This window comes from Capsicum annuum, chromosome 5 (genome assembly GCF_002878395.1).
Source record: "Capsicum annuum cultivar UCD-10X-F1 chromosome 5, UCD10Xv1.1, whole genome shotgun sequence".
Taxonomy (NCBI): domain Eukaryota; kingdom Viridiplantae; phylum Streptophyta; class Magnoliopsida; order Solanales; family Solanaceae; genus Capsicum; species Capsicum annuum.
The window spans coordinates 191203779-191218471 of record NC_061115.1 but is presented as its reverse complement, the minus strand read 5'-3'; the positions used below and the strand labels follow the sequence as shown (position 1 = coordinate 191218471).

The 14693-nt window shown below is 32.7% G+C and overlaps 1 protein-coding gene across 1 annotated transcript; it reads right to left on the bottom strand.

Annotated features, from left to right (window-relative positions):
- Nucleotides 1-9591: 9591 nt before the first annotated feature.
- On the bottom strand, nt 9592-11133 carry LOC107872018 (uncharacterized mitochondrial protein AtMg00810-like). The gene is made up of 2 exons (XM_016718846.1): nt 10987-11133; nt 9592-10221 (listed from the first exon to the last, which is right to left on the bottom strand). Exons 1-2 carry the CDS (start codon nt 11131-11133, stop codon nt 9592-9594), a joined length of 777 nt encoding a protein of 258 aa, XP_016574332.1.
- Nucleotides 11134-14693: the final 3560 nt, after the last annotated feature.

The following is a 14693-nucleotide window of genomic DNA, read 5'->3' as shown; positions in this document are numbered from 1 at the left end:
CTGAGAAACTAGGAGGTCTTCCAGTGACTCAAAAAGAGACTCTTGATTTTTCTCAATGTATGAATAATTGTGCCTTGAATGAGTTAAGATTCACAGGGAGTAGATACACTTGGTGGAATGGGAGAATTCAAGAGGAATGTATTTTTAAAAGGTTAGACAAGGTGTTTGGCAATTATGAGCTTTTGTAGATTATGCCTAGTTGTGAAGTTAATCATCTAATCAGGAAAGATTCAAACCATGCTCCTCTTTATGTGATAGGTAATACTGTACAGGTACAGGTTAAAAAATCTTTTAGGTTCTTAAATCTATGGACCAAGCATAAAGATTTTCAAGGAATAGTACAAGAGAATTAGAATGGAAACATATAGGTGTCTCATTTTCAAGTAGTTCATGAAAAATTGAAAAGGCTAAAAAAAGTTCTTGCTGGTTGGAGCAGGAAGACCTTTGGTGACATTTTTCAAAAATTTTCTACTTTGGAAGATATTATAAAGGTGAAGGAATCACAACTTGAAATACAACTCACTCTAGAAAATTGAGAGGAATTGAGTAAAGCAGAAGTTGATTTAAAAAGGGTAAGGAAAATAGAGGAAGAGTACTAAAGCAAAAGGCTAGGATGAAATGGTTTATAGATGGAGATAGAAATACAAAATTCTTTCATTCTTATGTGAAAGAAAGAAGAAGAAGGCTGCAAGTTACAAAAATTCAAACAAGGTAAAGAGATACTATCACTTCAGCTCAGAATATTAGAGAGGAGGTAGTATAGGTATTCTTAAAGAAATTCAAAGAGACTCAAGCTACAGTTAACTATGGCATGTTGGTATGTATGAAAAAAAGTATTTCTGAGGAACAAAATAATAGAATGGTAAGAATGCTATAGATGGAAGACGTCAAACAAGTGGTATTTTATCTAAATGGGGAAACTGTAGGTGTTCCTGATGGCTTCTCAGGTCTATTTTTTCAGTCTTTCTGGAATATTATTGGGGAAGACATTACTACTATGGTTAAAACTTTCTTTTGTAGGAGTGAATTACCTAGATATGTTACTCACACAAATCTGGTTTTAATCCCAAAGAAGGAGGTGGTGAGTAATTTTGGGGATCTTAGATCCATTAGTCTTAGTTCTTTTATCAACAAAGTGATTTCTAAGTTGATTCATATGAGAATGGTGGAGGTTCTTCCTGATATTATTTCTAGTAATCAGGCTGGTTTTGTTAAAGTTAAGAGCATAAAAGAAAATGTTCTATTAGCTCAAGAGATTATTAAAGATATTAATAGAAGGAATAAATGTCACAATATGGTTGTTAAATTGGATATGGCAAAGGCTTATGATAGGGTCTCTTGAAAATTTCTTGTAGAGGTTTTGAAAAGGTTTGGTTTTTTTGAAAGGCTCATTGATATGGTAGTTAGACTGCTTAGTAATAACTGGTATTTAGTGTTTTTGAATGGACAGTAATTTGGTTTCGTTCAGTCATCAAGGGGGTTAAAGCAGGGTGATCCTTTATCACCTACTTTGTTTATTATTGCAGCTGAAGTGTTAGCAAGAAGTTTAAATGAATTATTTGAAGACCCAGACTTTAAAGGATATGGAAGGCTTAAGTACAACCCTGACATTAATCATTTATCATATGCTGATGATACTATCCTATTCTGCTCTAGGCATCACCATCAATGAAGAAAATGATGACAATACTAAGGAATTATGAGTACACCTCAGGCCAGATGATCAATTTAGATAAAAGCCTATTCTATTTGCATGAGAAGACTTCTACATCTGTGGCTAATATCATAAAGAGGATTATTGGGATAAATCAAGGTAAGTTTCCATTTACTTACCTGGGATGTCCAATTTTATATGGCAGGCAGAATAAGGGACATTATGAAGATTTGATGAAAAGGTGATGAAGAGGTTAAATTCATGGCAAAATAGAATTCTTTCATATGGAGGAAGGTATATTCTCTTTGTTCATGTCTTACAGTCTATTCCTATCTACATTCTATCTGCCATGAATCCTTCAGTGAGTGTGATTAATCATTTACACAAGATTTTTGCTAAGTTCTTTTAGGGTAACTCTATTGGATCAAAAAATAAACATTGGGTCTCTTGGGAAGAATGTACTATCCAAAAAATCAAGGTGGACTTGGATTGAGATCTTTACATAATATATCCAAGGCACTTTTTTCAAAACTTTGGTGGAGTTTTAGAACATCCACCTCTTTTATGTGGATTTCATTTATGTGGAACAAATATTGGAAAAAGTACCACCCTTTATTGGTTAAAAAAATTGGGGCATCTCATGTATGGAGGAAAATAATTGATATAAGGGAAGAGGTGGAACATAACATATGGTAGCAGGTGACAATTGGGAACTTTAGTTTTTGGTATGACAATTGAAAAAAATAGGGTGCTTTATATTATGTAGAAGGTGACACTTTTCAGGATGAGGAGATTAAGGTATGGATCTTTATCAAGAATGGGGAGTGGGAAAGACATCTTTTGTTATCTTGTTTATATAAAGATATGGTGGACTTAATTATACAGACTATAAAACTTAGGGTTGAGGGGCATCATAATGATAGATCATGGTGGATGGGAAGTACAAGTGGTAATTTAACTGTGAAGTCTACCTAGGAGATTATCAGAAAGAAAAAAGAGAAAAGGAGAGATTATGATTTCATTTGGAATAAAGGGTTACCTTTCAAACATAATTTTTTCCTTTGGAGAGTATGGTTGAGAAAGATTCCTACAGATGATAACCTAAGGAGAATTAAAATTCAATTAGTCTCAAGAAGTTGGTGTTGTAAAGATAAGAAGGATAAGTCCATGAGCTATGTGTTACTAACAGCCCCCATAGCTTTAAAACTGTGGAGGCAGTTTGCTTATTTTGTAGGAATCAGGATGGACAATATACAACTCTAAGAAATGGTTGTATCATGGTGGACAAAGGAATCTACATCAAAGCTCAGCAGCATATTCAAAGTTATGCCAGCTATAATCATGTGGACATTATGGAAGAAGAGGAATTCTATAAAATATGAAGGGTCCACTTCATTCAAAGGAATGGTGTTACAAGTTCAAGATGTGGTAAAGAAGTTAATCAAGAGGTTATATCCATGGATAAAACTGAAAAACTGAAACTGGTAAGAGGTGGTTGATACAATGAGGAACAACAAACCCAGATTACATTATCAGAAAGTGGCTTGGAAAAAGCCTGAGCCATTACAATTAAAGTGTAATACGGATGGGGCTTATAGAGGAAACCCGGGAATGAGTTCATATGGATTTTGTATAAGAGTTGAAAGGGGAGATCTTATATATGCTAGAGCAAAAAATTTAGGAATGAGCACGAACATGGAAGCAGAATCTATTGCAGTTAAAGAAGCTTTAGAGTACTGCCATGAGCAACAGTTTACTAATATTATCATTGAGACAAAATCATTAAGCCTCAAGCAAATGATTCTCATGGAGTGGAAGATCCCCTAGGAATTTGTTGAAATCATTGAGGAGATTAGAATTCTTATACAGCAGCGACAAGTTATAATTTCACACACGTTTAGGGAACGAAATTCAGTGGCTGACTCTTTAGCTAATGAGGGGATGGGGTTACAAGACATACAAGAATTCCATTCTATTCAACAGCTATCAGGGAAGACAAGAAGGCTTTTAAACAACGATAAGGACTAGATCCTAAATATCAGAATCAAGACTAAAAGAATTATTCAACAATAAACATTGAAATCAACATGGATATGTAGAAAGCACCAAATTCAAGCATTGTTCAACAAGAAATAGCAGAGAATAATAAAAAGCACTGTATAGATTTTACATTTTGCCTGGAAGAAGACAAAAAAACTGTGGTAATTTTCAATCACCATATAAGGAGAAAAGGGATTCCATCTCATAACCTGGGTGATGTGGAGTTCGGGCCAGATATGAATCCAAGACTGCCTATGAAGAATAAGGAAAAATCAGAAATAAAGAGGCATTGATAGAAATGGCTATGCAACAAATTTTACCTGAGAGAAGTGAAGCTTATAGTAATAATTCAGCCGACATACAACATGGATTCAGCTGGAACATGACTCAAAGAAGAAGGATCTGGAGCTTGGCATTCCTCTTGCAACACTACGACAACCTTAGTGTTGGGGAAGAAGGCAATAGAAATGTATTAGTACCAAACACTTTTGTTCTAAACATAGTTTTGGTTAGAAAGAAGGAGACATTTCAATTTCCTTCTCTTTGTGGACAGGATCATTCCAATATAGTGGGCTTAAATTGTTATGTTGGCGATTTTAGGCCTGATTAATTAATAAAATAGTCTGAAAAGACCACTAGAAATTAAAAAAAAAAAAAAAAACTTAGACATATAAATCATTTCAAATTATAAATTGGGACGTCTCTCGAGTTTTTAAAAGTTTAACAAAAAGGCAAAAGGAATCTACCGTAAGGAGGCTGAAACTATGGACATACCTAAGATTTGAACCTGCATAGCCACCACACCACTTAATCACTTCATGCAAAGGAGGTTCAAATTATTCTATATAACCTAATTGCTTTTATTTCAGATGACACTTATATACGCACATTGTGTAATTTTTTGATGAAGTGGGTTCATATGAGTCTTTTTGAAACTACGTAGGTCTGTCCCTGCTTGACTTTTTCTTTTTCATTTCGCTTGCACAATGAATTGTCATTATTAAAATAGGCATAGACTAATAATGCTAAGAATTTAGTAGACATGTCAAAGCCGTAAAGTTAATATTTTGTATCTAAATTAGATATCTACAGAATAAAAATATTGTATAAACTATTCATATTAGTAAAAAAAACAAATACATAAAGGTTACAATAGATAGAAAATCAATATACTTTCATCAGTTTGTACAAAAAATGAAGCCTTTTTTTTCCAGTCATATAAGTTGTAAATATATGTCATGGATAAGGATAGACAATCAATTCTTCGATCTAATTTTTTAGATTTTGATAATACCAATGTATACACTGAACTTTTCAAATTCAGCTCGATTCCATTCGATATTTCTAAAATAAATTTTTCAAAATTACATTAAATTAACTGCTGTCAATTTTTAAAATCTTTATCCTACAATGAGCCTATAAAGCAAAGGTGAAAACAAGAAGAGAATTAAAGAGGTGTTCACTTCAGAGGCATTAAATATAAAGTTTCAGTAACAACCATGCTTCAAAGATTGGAACATCTCCATTCTCAGCTAGTCGAATTCACTTCAGAGACAGTGAAAAATGAAGATATTGCAAAAGGATATGGGTTATTGAAAAATAAAATAATAATTTATTGGCATGGATTTGGATTCGAAAAAAATATTTTGGGCTTAAGTTTAGTGATAGTGGCTGGGTCGTGACAGTATGAACTTTTAAAAGGATAACTTACATAAATTTTGGTAAATTACATACTCTCATAATGAGTAGATTGTTCTTTTGTCCCCAATAAGAAATGTCCAACAAAACTAGTCTTCCTTTTTTATTTTTATGTAGAGGACAAATACCTATTACCCTGCATATCTCAAATATTTCTAAATAACTTCATACTTATTTACCTTTCAACTTCTATTTTTTTTACTTTAATTTTTTATTTTTTAAAAATATTTCTCAACCTTATTCTTTTTCTTTTTTCCTCTCAACTTCTATTTTTTTTTTCTCTTTTTTGTTTTACTTTAATTTTTTTCTTTTTATTTTTTCTCAACCTTTACAATTTTCCTGTTCTGCTATCAAATTCTACTATTTAATTTTTTTCTCTTTTTTATTTTTCTTTGATATTTATTTTTTCTTTTTCTTTTTTAATTATTCTCGATCTTTATTTTTATTTTGTCTTCTTTTTTTTCTCAACCTTTATTTTTCTCCCTTTCTCCTCTCAATTTCTATATTTTCTTTGATTTTATTTTTTAATATTTTTATTTTATCTTTTTCTTTTTTGCAACTTTTATTTTTTTTCTTTTTCATTTCTTCAATTCCTTCCAAACGACAAGTTATGCCCCATGGACAAGAGTTGACACTACTACATTGTATCTTGATTTATGATATATTCTATAAATCTTGCCTTAGAGATAAGACCTAAGGCTTTCGAATAACAAGTTACATTTCATGGACAAGAGTTGACCCTACCACATTGTGTTTTTTATTTATGAGATATTCTATAACTCTCACCTTAGAGGCAAGACTTAGCCCAAGGACTTTCAAACAACAAGTTATGCACCATGGTCAAGAGTTGACACTACCACGTTATGTTTTGATTTATGAGATGTTCTACAAATCTTGCCTTAGAGGCGCAACTTATTTCAAAGATTTTCAAAAAATAAGTTACGTACATTGGGCAAGAGTCAGCACTATCACATTGTGTTTTTCCCTTATGAAATGCTTATAACTCTTGCCTTAAAGGCAACACTTAGTCCAAGGACTATCAAACAACAAGTTATGCCCCATGGGCTAGAGTTGACGTTACCACATTGTGTAGTGATTTGTGAGTTGCTCTATAACTCTTCTCTTAGAGACAAGACTTAGTCCAAGGGATTTCAAGCAACAAATTATGCCCATGGGCAGTAGTTGACACTACCAAATTATGTTTTGATTTATGAGATGTTCTGTAACTCTTGTCTTAGAGGTAAGACTTAATCCAAGGACTTTCAAGCAACATTTTACGCCCTATAGGTAAGAACAGATACTATCACATTATGTTTTGATTTATGAGATGTTCTATAACTCTTACTTTAGAGGCAAGTCTTAGCCAATAGACTTTTAAACAATAAGTTATTTTCCATGGGCAAGAGTTGATACTAACACATTGTATCTTGATTTACGAGATGTTTTATAAATTAGGACTTTCAAACAACAAATTACGCCCCATGGACAAGAGTTGACACTACCATATTATGTCTTGATTTATGAGATGTTCTATAACTCTTGCCTTAGAGGCACGACTTAGTCCAAGAATTTCAAACAATAAGTTACGACCAATTGACAAGAGTTGACACTACCACATCGTGTCTTGATTTATGAGATATTCTATAAATCGTACCCTAAAGGCAAGGTTTAACCCATAAGTTATGCCCCATCTGCAAGAGTTGACACACTCATATTGTATCCTGATTTATGAGATGCTTTATTAGTCTTGCCTCTAAGACAAGACTTAACCTAAGAACCTCCTAACAAAATAAGTTATGCCTAATGGGCAAGTGTTGACACTATCATATTGTATCTTGATTTATAGAATATGCTATAACTCTTGCCATAGAGGCAAGACTTATCCCAAAGGACTTCAAATAATAAGTCATGCCCTTAAATTTACTTTGATGTCAAAGAAAAGAAGACCTCTTTACGGATTATTCAACTTGCTAATTATTAGCAAAATATTATAGAAGTTTTAGAAAAAAAATAGAGAAAAGAAAAAAAATTAAGAAAAAAATAGATGAAAACAATAAAATCTAGAAAAAGAGAAGAATAAAACATAAAAAATAAAGATTAAAACAAAATTAAGAAAAAAAATAAAAATAAAGTTTTGAAAAAAAAAGGAAAAAAATAAGAAATGATAAAAACAAAAATAAGAAAATAAAGATTGAGATAAATGAATTAAAAAAAAAGAGAGAAATGAAGAAAAAGATAATGTTTGGGAAAAAAACACAAAAGGTAAAAAGAAAAATAAAGGTTGGGACAAATAAATTAAAACAAGGAAAAAAAATCAAGAAAAAAAAAAGAAGAAGAAATAAAAATAGAAGTTGAAAGACAAATGGACATGAAAAATGTAAAAATATTTGAGGTGTATATGGGCAAAAATATACTTGTACTGTATATAAAAAGGAAGGAAGGTTAATCTTCAAGGATTTTTCTTATCTGGGACAAAAAGACAAAGTCACCACTATTGGGTCTATAACATATAATTTTTTGCACAAATCCCACGTTTTTTTGGAGCTAATTACCCTCTCTCCCATAATTTTAATATATTACATAATATTTCATAAAAATGACATATGATACATATGAAAAGGATAAATTCATCAATTTTGTAATACATTAGTAGCTAACCTAAAAAATTAAATCCCTTAATATAAGGCAAAAAGTAAAGAATACCTTCTTATAAGGCGAAAATAAAGAAATCTATCTTTGTTTGATTAACTTTATTTTCTTATTGTTTAAAAATAATAAATTCATTAATTTTATGTATCCAACAAACTAAAGACTTAAATACATGTATGCAGTTGCATACATATACATTTATGTATCTATGATACATGATGTATACAAAAAAAAAATTGATATGTATCATAGATACATAATAAACTCTTAAATGCATATAGATTTTTGAATTATGATAAATGCACACATAGATACATTCATATGTATCAAGAACAATGCAGTTACGCAAATATAAATTTGTATGTATCATAAACAAGTACTAACCTATTAGATACATAAAAATAATGAATTTTGATACATGAGCATGTAGATGCATTCATATATATATATCGTGAACAAGAAGTTACATTTGTTTTGAATTATGAAACATATGCACATAGATACATCCGTATGTATTATGCATAAGCACTAAGCTTTATATTTCATATAAATTAGTACACTATGACACATACATTCAAATGTATCGTGAACAAAAATTACATTCTTTTTTACTATGATATATGTGCACAAAGATACATTTGTATCAGAGGCGAAACTAAAATTGTAAGTCTGTGAATTTTGAATTTAAAGTATGTATGTATATGTATATATATATGTGTGTGTGTTGGTAGTGGGATTCAAACCCACATCTGAGATAAAAAAGGCCTCAAATATCTTTGTTAGTGGGTTTACACTATATATTTATATACATATATTCAAAATTTAGTAGTATAAATATAAAGTTTACGTAAAAGAAGAAAACTTTATTAGAATTGCACTTCAAACTCTATATTGCTTTCTCTGTGTCATGTTAATTATAATGGGAACCTATATATACAGAAATTCATGAGAGATAAAAAAGGCAACAAAATATTTATTAGTATCCTTCTGATTTGGTTCTAACAGTCAGGAGGATATTAAAGAATCTTTTATGGAATAAATCTTGATTGAGAAAATTCTTGTGATATGACAACACATTGGATGAGATTTGATAACAAGTGATTAGCTCTTTCCTATTATGGATAATGAACCATAGCTGTAGGTCTTTCCTCATTCTTTTCACCTTTTTTTAAGCTGGAGGCAATGACCAAATGTACTCTTATCTTGTCCCTAAAATGTTGAAATGGGAATTTTGACAAAGGTTTGGTGAAGATATTCGCAATCTAATGAGATGAGGGAATATATCAAGTTGTCAATGGTCCAATACCTACCTTCTCACGAATAAAGTGATAGTCAATCTCTATGTACTTCGTGCGGGCATGAAATACTGGATTTATAGTCATGTACAATGCACTTTTGTTATCACAAAAGAGTTGTGGTGGTTCATGTAATTTAATTCCAATATCTCATAGTAAGAAGGAAATCCATACTAGTTCTACCGTTGTACTTGCCAGTGATCTATATTCTACTTCAAAACTTGATCTTGAAACTGTTGGTTGCTTCTTTGATGACTAAGAGATGCAATTAGCTCCTAGATATATACAATACCCAGCAGTACTTCTTCTAGTGTTCGGACAACCTTCCCAATCAGCGTCACAAAATCCATATAGCTTTAGAGGACTTTGAGCAAGAAATTTGATTCCATAGTATATTGTTCCTCTGAGATAGAAAAAAATTCTCTTTACCGCTTTCATGTCACCTTCTGTTGGCTTATTTAATTTTTGACATACTTTATTGACTGCTTGGACAATGTCAGAACGTGTATACGTTAGATATTGAAGTGCACCGACTAGACTTCGATATTCCTCTGCATTAACTACCTTTGAGTCCTCTGGTGTTGGTTGTGATTTCAATGCCATTGGTGTATTGAAATGAGAACTTTCTATAAGTTTTGCTCGATTGAGAAGATATTTCGTGTACTTGCCTTGTGAAGGAGTAATGCCTCCTGGAAAATATTGTACTTCTAGACCAAGAAAGTAATGTAATTTTCCCAAGTCTTTCAATACAAATTCTAAGCTGAGTTGAGTTATTAATGTCTGTATAAACTCTTCATTGTTTTCTGTAAGCACAATATCATCGACATAAATTAGCATGATCACAGTAACAACTTTTTTCTTAAAATAAATAAGGAAGAGTCTACCCTGCTACAGAAAAAATCAATGTGAATTAAAAATTCAGACAATCTATTGAACCAAGCATAAGGTGCTTGTTTGAGTCCATAGATTGATTTATTTAGCTTGCATATATAATTGGGGAGTTTTGGATCCTTATGCCAGCGATTGCTCCATATACACAGTTTCTTTTAAGATACCATGGAGGAAGGCATTTTTGATGTCTAATTGCCTTAATTTCTATCTTAATGAGACTGCAATAGCTAGCACAAATCTTATGGTTGTTGCTCTTACAACTGGACTGTAGGTTTTTTCATAGTATATGCCTTCCACTTATGTGTACCCTTGTGCAACTAGGCAAGCTTTGTATCGTTCTATTGATCCATCTTCCTTGAATTTGACTTGATAAATCCATTTTGAACCAACTATATTAGTGTTTGCTGGTCTGGGCACAGGGGTTTAGGTGTGATTTTCATATAGTGCTTGTATCTCTTCTTTCATTGCTTCTTTCCAGTGCGAGTGAGCAAGGGCATCTCTGTGTGATTTTGGGGTTATAATGCTGGTAGTTGTGATAAAGGTGTGGTGATGCAATTTTTCTCCCCGTTGATATCTTGTTTCTCGAATTTGTTGAGTTTTATTTGCAAGGTTAGGATCTAATTCTGGATCATTCCTCAACTTCATTTGAGTTACCATAGGAGTGTCTTTTGAGGCTTACATTAGACCTGCACATAAATTGTTAGAAGTAGAAGTTAGTTTTTCATTCAAATTAGGTAACTCATGAAGAGATTGGTGTACAGTTGTTCCAGAATCATGGTAGTCGGAGTTTGTATGTCCACTACTCAAAGATTCTGGTTCTTCATTGCCAACTGCGTGTTGTTCATTTTCTGTTGCATGAGTTTTGATTTCTGTCGCATTTTCCAATTCAGTAGTGATCTCTAACATGTTTTCATTTTCTGACTCTGCATCGCATAACTGAGGTGACTTCTCATTTTCATTTTGAGATTCGGAGACATAGTCTTCGTCACATAGAGTACATGATGCCCCCCTTCGAATCTATGGACCATCTTCATTAGTGGATTTCAATTGATGTGCACTCCCTTTTTGAATCATAAAGTCGATCTCTTTCTTTCTCCACACATCTGAATCTGGAAATGTTGTGACTTCTAGATGTTCCTTTATAGATATTTCTTTGAAAGGAGCGTAAGGAAAAGTATTTTCATAAAAAACAACATGTCGTGAAATCCAAATTTTATTAGTTAAAGGATTAAGACATCTATAACCCTTGTGAATAGGGTTGTATCCAAGGAAAACACAAGGATACATTTTCCTTGAAAACTTGTTCTTACCGTAGTCTCTTAAATATGGAAAGCAACTACATCCAAAAACTTTTAGACTTCGATAGTCAGAATGACGATTAAACAATTTTCAGTGTTGGGGAAGGCATGTGATTTATAAAAAAATATGCTATTAGAAAAGCATCAACCCAATATTTAGAAGGAAGGTTTGCCTGGAAAAGCAAGGTGAGACCTATTTCAACAATGCGATGATGCTTTTTTTCAGCTGCACCATTTTGTTCAGGAGTGTGTGGACAGGAGAATTGAAGATGGATACCACATTGAGATAAATAATTTTTAAACTCAGTTGATATGAATTCACCTCCACCATCACTGTGAAAAAGAATTATTTTTCTTTCGAACTGATTTTCAATTTGTCTTTGAAATTTAAGGAAGTTCTCAAAGAAATCAAATTTCTTCTTTAGAGGAAAAAGCCATGAGTAACGAGTAAAATTGTCAACAATAATTGCATAGTATTTAAATTGTTGACAAGATAAAATTGGAGCAGGACCTCACAAATCATAATGAAATTTATCTAAAGGAAATCTTGAAACATTATTGGATGAAAAAAAAAAGAATTCTGTAATTCTTTTCCATTTGACAACTAATACAATGAGGTTTTTCTTTTTCCCAACTGGAAACATTGATTAAATTTCTTGAGTGCAGGAGCTTCAAAAGTTTTGGATGAGGGTGACCCACTCTTTTGTGTCAGATGTTTTCGGAGGCAGGATTTTTGAAAACATAAAGGGCTTGATGCTTTATTTTATCTAGTGAATACAACCCTCTGTTTTTGCGTCCTTTAGCAAGTAGTTTTCCCTCCTGTGACTTAACAAAAAAATTATCAGCATCGAATAAAATGATATATAAATTATCTTAAGCTAATTATCCCACAGATATCAGGTTCTTTTTAATATTTGGAACAACTAGAACATTTTTAATGTTTAAAGTACCATTTTGAGTCTCAAGTTTACCTTCACCATATGAGAAATATTCAAGTTTTCTCCATTACTAACAAGAATTGTATCATTACCTCTATAACACATAACTTTAGAGAGTTTACCTGTGTTATTTAAAATATGTGTTGTTGCTCTCGAGTCTGCATATAGATTTGGATCTTCTTCAGCTTTCAAACTCATCGCAGCTACTGCTTTTGACAAATTGTCCTCCAATTGGAATGAATGGTAAAACTGATTCCAATACTCAAGGGCAGTATGTTTGAACTTTTCATATATTTGACATTTCACAATGTTTTCTCTATGTTGGTGAGGCGAGGTTTGTTTCCAAAGGATATTTTTCGCAATCTGCTCATTCTTGTTGTCATTGAAGTTAGAGTTTTGGTGAGAGTTGGGATTGTACCTTACTGCTGGATTGAATCCTCTGCCTCTAGAATTGAATTTGCCTCCGCCTCGACCCCGCCCTCATCCTCTTTGGCTAATAAAGGCTTGGTCATGGCGTGGCATGCTTTCTTTTTCTTCGTTGTTGTTATTAAGCATATGTTCGTAGTCTTGCAAGGATAGAACAAACTGATGATAAGTGGGATAAGGGGGTTTGATTAGCATAGCAGTTCGGAAGTCCTGGTATCTTGGTCCAAGACCTCTAGCCAACTGAAACACCATTTTTGTTTTATTTACTGGTTTTGTGATTGTTGTAAGAATATCACAAACACTCTTGAATTTCTTATGATATTCATCTAGTGAGGAACTTCCCTTTTTTAAGGTCATTAAGGTATTTTCAAGCATCATTTTTTTTACATTATGAGAAAGAATTTGTTCTTCAATAGATTTCCATACCTTATAACCCGAGGTTATATTTTTAAGGGAAATCGGTACCTCTGTTTCAATGTCCCTTAGAAGCCAAGCCTTCAATAGACCATCATTCTTTGCTCAGCGAATATAATTTGGATTTGGATTAGCTTTCTCATCATCTTTGGTAATCTCCTTTGCTGGCTCGCTGTCTTCGATCAAATAATGTGTCATGTCTAAACTTTGAATCAATGACTCCATCTGAGATTGCCATAGCAGATAATTGAAGCTGTTAAGTTTCAGAGAAATAAGGCTGGAACACTGATGAAGAACTTGTAAAGTAAGTTCAGGTTCAGTGGTGACATGAGCGGAAGAGGCCATCGACTTAATCTATCGTGTTGCTCTAATACCAAGAAAAAATTTACTAGAATTGCAATTCAAACTTTGCATTGCTTTCTCTGTGTCATGTTAATTACAATGGTAACCTATATATATACAGAAATAGAGATAGAAAAGGCAACAAAAGATTTATTAGTATCCTCCTGATTTGGTTCTAACAGTCAGGAGGATATTGAAGAATCTTTTGTGGAATAAATCTTGATTGAGGAAATCTTTGTGATATGGCAGCACATTGGATGAGATTTGATATCAAGTGATTAGCTCTTTCCTTGTGTGGATAATGAACCATAGCTGCAGGTCTTTCCTTATTCTTTTCAAAAACTACTTGATTTGCCCGAACCCCATAGGGTACTGTAGCTCCGCCCTGATTCGTATGTATCATGAACAAACAACATCACCCTCTATTAATTCTGGCCACACAAGCCAAACGTTTCCTTTAAACACCAATCGACCCACAAAGGTACCATTAACCGTTGTCTTCTCGAAATTTTCGACATTAAAACTTTGATCACTCCTAATCGTGAAGTCCAACTTTGCGTAAAAGATACAACTTTAGGGTTGAGATCAAATCTATGTCGTCGAAATCGTGAACTCAAATCATGATTTTTCAAACTAAGTTTTTTTGAGGGGGTGGGGGAGGAGGGAGACCAAATCAAATCACGTCAAATCATGAATTTTCAAACCCAACTTTAGGGAAGAGATCAAATTTTTATGTTTTAAAATTTTTTTTTGATGGAGATCAGCGGAAGAGAGATGTCAATTCACTGATCAGCAGTGGTCGACGGTATTTATGGTAGAACGAAAGAGAAAAAAGAAAAGAGAAAGATGGAAGCATGTCTTGGTGGTTCCTATTGTTTTTGACTGAAACGGAGGAGAAGAGGTTATGGAGATTTTTGGTAAGAAAATATTGAAAGATAAATGTGTTATAAGGAGCGAGTTTGGTAGAGTGAAGGTTGTATAAGTTGGATGTGTTATGTATCAAGTTCTAAGGAAAGAGAAAACCTAAATTAAGAGATTATATGTAATT